General features: G+C 46.9%; 1 protein-coding gene across 3 annotated transcripts in view; it reads left to right on the top strand.

Annotated features, from left to right (window-relative positions):
• Positions 1 to 332: 332 nt before the first annotated feature.
• Positions 333 to 6,000, top strand: part of LOC148387176 (zinc finger protein 521-like) — a 73,764-nt gene continuing 68,096 nt past the window's right edge. For all 3 annotated transcript variants that reach the window (XM_088395683.1, XM_088395682.1, XM_088395681.1), the window contains exons 1-2: positions 333 to 477; positions 1,116 to 1,159. In XM_088395683.1, the coding sequence (XP_088251809.1) occupies positions 1,120 to 1,159 (40 nt within the window). In that variant the 5' untranslated portion in view covers positions 333 to 477; positions 1,116 to 1,119. The remainder of the gene's footprint in view (positions 478 to 1,115; positions 1,160 to 6,000) is intronic.

The following is a 6,000-nucleotide window of genomic DNA, read 5'->3' as shown; positions in this document are numbered from 1 at the left end:
TGGAGGGAAACGTGTTTTACCGCGTGCGTGCATGACTGAAGGTAAACGTGTCTTTCTTCTTTCACCAGAAGGGGGACCAGTCCGTCTGCTGTACGGGCTGATCGACGGACGGAGTGTCCGCCGGCGGACTGCAGGAAGAGGCGACGCCAGCGAGCGAGCGAGCGAGCCAGCCAGCGAGCCAGCCCGCCAGGCCCACTTTCTACTTTGCGGGGCTGGGAGCGCGACTCCGGATCCGGAGACCGGTGCGAATCCAGGCGTCCACATCTTGCAGCGCTCCCTCGGATTTTAATCATGCCTCTCTGTCTGTGTGTGAGTGCAGGCAGGCTGACAATGATTTCCTCAGTGATTACGTACAGAGCGAGTCCCTGCGGGGTAGGGGCCCCCTCTGGAGCCATCCTGATGGCTTTGGGGGCCTTGCTTCCATTTTCCATTATTATGTGGACTACCGGAGCGACAGCGCAGTCCAAGACCTTGCAGGTTTGTGATGAGGAGGGAGCTTCCATCTTCTCTCTGCTTCTTCATCCTCCTTTTAAGAGCAATTTAGACGTAGACTCGGAGCACATCCGCGCACCTAATTCTACATTAGCTCTAGTCCTCTGACGCGCGACTACTTTTCGTGTGCTTAGCTGGATAACCCGCCCCAAAACTCTTATTTAGTCCCCTTTTCTCGTTTTTTTAACGGAAGGGTGGTTTGTTTTGTTGCACGTTTTTTTTTCTTCTTTTGCACTCTCATACCGGAGAGCTCTTTTCCACCACCGCGGATGATTATGATGATGGTGGCGGGGGGCGAGAAAAAAAAAGCAAATATTGCGTTTTTTATTCCTGAGCGTGCACACGCGTGACATTTTCACGGGGAATGGCAGCACGTGACGGAACCACCAGCACCACCAGAGCCACGTTCTCGCACTTTTCCCGGGGAAATCGGACCTTTTAAAACACGACTTGTCTACCTGCTCATCACAAAAGCCAAGAAATTCTTCTCCTCCAAATAAATCGCTTAGCGTCGCGCGCCGGTGATGGTAGCGAGGCAGCCGCGGTCGAGCCCACGCGCATTTCGAGACGTTTTTGCCACTGAGCCGTTTTACGCACATTGTCAACTTCAACGTTTTGTGTAGGATCATGTCGCGGCGCAAGCAAGCGAAGCCAAGATCCCTCAAAGGTAAGCTGGCTCCCAAAACAATTTATTTGCTCTTCTTCTTTTCAACAATAACACCAGCAACAGCTGAAATGTTGCTTTGCTGCGGACGCATTCCTGCTTGCTGGATATGTTTTTTTGCGCATGGAAAAATCATTTTGGACCGGTTCGTTGAGGGCGGGTTCGAGCGTGCGTGCGTGCGCACGCATGTGTGTGCGCGCGCGCACGTCTGTGCGTATACAGACGCAAACATCCGGAGTCATCCTTAAGCAGCCAACTTTAAGTAAAGGAATGGCGTGCACGGCAGTCACGTGAGCAAAGTCAAGCAGGATGAAAGTGAGACTTTTTGTACGTATGCGTGTGTGTGTGCATTATCTTTGAGGCAAAAAGTTGGACACATGTTCGAAAAGAACTTTGAAAATTCAACTTTTTTTGTGTGTTTTTTGGGGCACTGTGGTCAGAGAAATAGATGCAGACATGCAAAGATGGATACTTTGGCAAGGGCGGGCTGGGGGTTGAGCTCTGGTTCATCCATCTGGCAGCCATTGAATTTTGTGTCGTCCCCAATTTTGTGATCATGCATCGGAATCTTTTCCACCTCGTCACTCCTCCTCGGAAGTCTTCATCACAAAGGAATTGCTCTGCAGTAGTGCAGCCACCATTTGCAATCAATATCACCCCCCGAGAGTGCGTGCACGTCTTCGATTCTTCGCCGTCCTATTTTTCCTCCCGCTACAGCCGTTTGTTTGGTTGTTTTTCGTCACTTGTGCGTTTTTGCAGCCTGCTACATGCTACAAGTGTGCCATGCAAAACATCTGTTCAGACTGCTGTGCGAGCGAGAGACAGAGTGAGCAAATTAGTATGCAAATGAAGCCAGTTTGTTTTGTCATCGTCGCAGAGAAATCAACATTTTACGTCTTCGTTCCGACCGAAAGAAAGCAGGTCGTCGTCGATTTTTTCTTTTTTTTTAAAAAAATAGGGGAGAGCCAGATGTTATTTACTGCTCTTTGTCTGTGTGACTCCTCAGGGAAGGGGGGCTACACTTATACAGATGTCCACAATAACTTTCCTTGTCATTCCGTCTGCCTCGCTATTGTTCAGAGAGGAAGCGCCGTCATCTCCTCTCGCTCTTTCGAAAATGTCTTTTTGCCCGCAAGATTATTTATTTATTTTTGCCTGCAGTTTAACTTTTTGATGCCTTTAGGGCAAAGGTCATGGTGGCATGGACCACATGAGTAGCCCGCGGGGGTCTGTTCCGAAAAGTACCGAGTAGTCGTAGGACATTGTGATTTTCGAGGAACGTTGTCGTCATTGTGACGAATTAAGTTGATCCGTGTATTCTAGGATATGATCGGTGGGGTCGCATCGTCAGATATTTAGCGTTTTATGAGCGATACATCGATGACGTCATTGATCGCATCCGCGGGGTGTCAGTGCCCTTCCTCCCCCTATTTTCCACGGATTGAATGTTTATCAGCGTTTTGGAGTCAATTGTTAGGGTTTCATTCTTATTTAATTTTCACATCGATTTTAGGTCAATTTGTCACCTTCCAAAACGTTGGCGAGCCAGACTTTAGCGCAAGCTAATGCTAGCACGGCTGCCTTGCATTCTTTCATTTGGCCATCTCCTCAGCGTTGGCTGCTTGAGGGTGTCCAAATCTGCTCTTGGTCCCGTCAGGACAGACAGACAAGAAGAAAAGGACAGGCAACATTGCAGCTCGTCTTTCAATTAAGTATGCCAGACAAAGCGGGCAATCTTATTGCTCGGGGGAATAAAAAGGGAGCGAGGAGAGCACATATATGCAGACGCGAGATGTTTCTAGAATCCGTGAGACGCCATGTGCGAGCGGATCTCCCGCACGCGAGCGACGACTGCCACGTTGTCCGTCCCGTCGTCTGCGTTCTCCTGAATGAAGCGCGCCAGCCAGCGTGGATGTTTTCATTCGAAGCACAGACCGCACTCTCAAGGCCCTCGCCGCTGACGTGTTTATTGGCCGAAGAGATGAGTTTCCACGTCGGCCATGCGCATATATAAATATATTTTCCGCGCCATTTGCATTTGAGTGCGACGCTGAAATCGGTGCCGTGTCATGTCGGCCTTAAATATTTCATGCTGTGGAGGAGCTGCAATTAGCCTCCGCGTGGGTGAACTTTGGGTGCTACATCAAGTCGTTGGACTCTTCATAGATGGATTAGATTTGGAACTCCAAATTTCAATAAAATGTTAAGTTATAAAGTTAAAGTCCCAATGATCGTCACACATCTGGGTGTGATGAAATTTGTCCTCTGCGTTCGGGAATCATTTGGTGATCTAACGCCCCATTTCCAATCCTTATGCTGAGTGCCAAGCAAGGGAGGCAATAGTCAATTTCTAGTCTTTGGTATGACCCGGCCGGGCTTTGAACCCACAACCTTCCAGTCTCAGGGCGGACACTCTACCACGAGGTAGCTGGTAAATTAGTTGGGCACTTCAACAAAATAGTTTCGATTCTGCTCAAGTGATTTTCAATTGTCCCTTGTGTTGTCCCCCAACTTAAAGATACCAATTAACTCAGCAAATTTGAATTGTTTGCTTTGTTCGACCAACTAATATATTGCCCATAAATGTTAATTTATATTTTAAAGTTGTAGCAACTTAACTTAGTCTTTTAGCCCCCCCCCCTAAATGTAGCTACATCCTATCAGGGAGCGTTTAGTCCTTGCCCCTTTTTGGAATGTTGACACTGTGCATTGCATTAGCATTAGCATTAGCATTTGAAGGCATACTTGAGCTCTATTTCCATTGCGGTTGCCTCAGAACGTGCCGTGCCGTCTTGCAGGCCGTTAATGGACCGTGGCATAACACCCATTAACACGTTTCTAATGTGACACAAAAATATGGTTAGGATTATCATTAAGGAAATTATGATGGAGCCGTTGGTTTAAAGGAGAAGAGGGGGGGAAAAAATCCCATTAGCACGGCTGTCAGCGCGCTTGACACGCGGCTGAGGCGAGCCGGACGGGTGCGTCACGGGAGCTGGCCGATATCTCCTCTTATTTCGCGGCGTGCGTCTGTCTTGTTGTCATGGATGGTCTGATCGCCAGACAGTGATTGATCCCCACCGCGTTTGCCTTTTTTTTTTTGCAAACCCAAATGAGATGTCGCCCGGCTTATTTGCATCCCTCTCGTCTGACTTGACTCGGCGCTACATTTGCAATCACGGCGCCGCACTCTTAATGAATCCTCCCTTCTATATATAAATGAAGGATTACAGACATTATGCAACGTGATTAACATGCTGCTCCATTGCAAATTATTTATGACACTAATCATCAGTTCAAATAATGCTCATTAAGAAAGTTAGTCATGTGTGCGTGTCCTCCACCCGCCTCCTCCCGGGCCTAATTGAAGAGGGTTGACCTGCGGCACCCCCAGCTAAATTGAGTTGTAGTCCCCGTGGCGAGCATCTCCTTCGCGGTCAGTCAGGGCGGATTACAGCGCCATTGTGCTTGCCACCGTATCGTCCGGACGCCTTGTAACCAAGCGGATGAGTCACGCGTGTGCACAAAAAGGCGGCTGAATTGGGGATCCAAAAGCTGCTATTGGAAAAGCAAGCTCGATGTAATCTGCACAAAATGCTCATCGGCAGCCATTCGCTGCTAATGGATTTGCCTTGTTTGTATGGCAAGGTGAATTTGTCCGCGTGAATCGACAGAATTTTGCTGAACTTTGTGGACCGTACGTCGGAGCAGCTTTCTAAGCAACAAGTGGATAGGATAAAATAGAAATGGGATGTATTCCGGGTTGCAATTTCTGACCTGTTGCTTCTGACCTCGTGCTCATACCTCATTTTTGTATCGACACACTTGTGCAAAAGATTTGAACTTTCTTAATTCTTTAAGTCATTTTTTTCTTAATGCTTACTTAGGGAGAATGAGTTACATAGCATTTTATAATCACGAGGTATAGGAAAATCCGCAGCTAGTCAACCTTGTTGAAACGTATTGTGGAATTTTTATTGTCATTTCTTACAAATTCTTCAAATAAACGCCGATTAAGAGTCAATAAATGGATAATCTGTGTAGCTTTGTCTGCACGCAATTAATTCATCCCCAAAAAGGGAAACATTCCATCTGGGGGATTGTCACTCACAGTAAAATGACAGTTAGCCTCCATTCATTCCTGTGTGTGTGTGTGTGTGTGTGTGTGTGTGTGTGTGTGTGTGTGTGTGTGTGTGTGTGTGTGTGTGTGTGTGTGCGTGTGTGTGTGTGTGTTTGGTATTTGCTTGCTCGGTTAATTAGTGGCCTTTAATGCTGCAACACTTGTTGTGGGATTAGGTGTTGTTGTTTTTTTTTTGTTTTACCCCGCTTTGCACTTTGATAATCAAAGGAGAGCGATCCCGTGTGGGTTTGGTATTGTATCAACAAATGCTTTTTTTTTCCGAGTAATACTTGTCAAACATTAATTAACTGATAGCACTGACTGTGCCGTCGCACGAGCACACGTCACATCGGTTCCGTGTCGGTACGAGATAATATTTCGTATATTTGTATTTGCTGCCCTCCCCAAATTGTAGCCCACTCCATCGTCCTAACAACGTTCTCATTTGCGTTGGCATGTCAATGGCGTTTTGCATTATATGTTAGCATTAAGCTATCCGTTTTCTGACATTACATGATGTGGTTGGGTGTTTTTAAATATATAAGATTTCAATCTTAAAATTTCAAGCTGTTTAAGCTCCATTGACTCAATGAGCTCAAGTCGAAACATCAGAATCACAAGCCAGGTGCGCTTAACCAAACCCAAAACGTTCTCGCGCTGATATCGGACGATTTAGAGACATGCAGAATTCTTCTCAAAGTTGTCATAATGAGCAAACTTTTAA

The sequence above is a fragment of the Syngnathus floridae genome, chromosome 14, assembly GCF_059516105.1.
Source record: "Syngnathus floridae isolate MCC-2025c chromosome 14, RoL_Sflo_1.0, whole genome shotgun sequence".
NCBI classification, from domain to species: domain Eukaryota; kingdom Metazoa; phylum Chordata; class Actinopteri; order Syngnathiformes; family Syngnathidae; genus Syngnathus; species Syngnathus floridae.
This window is presented reverse-complemented; position numbering and strand designations above follow the sequence as displayed.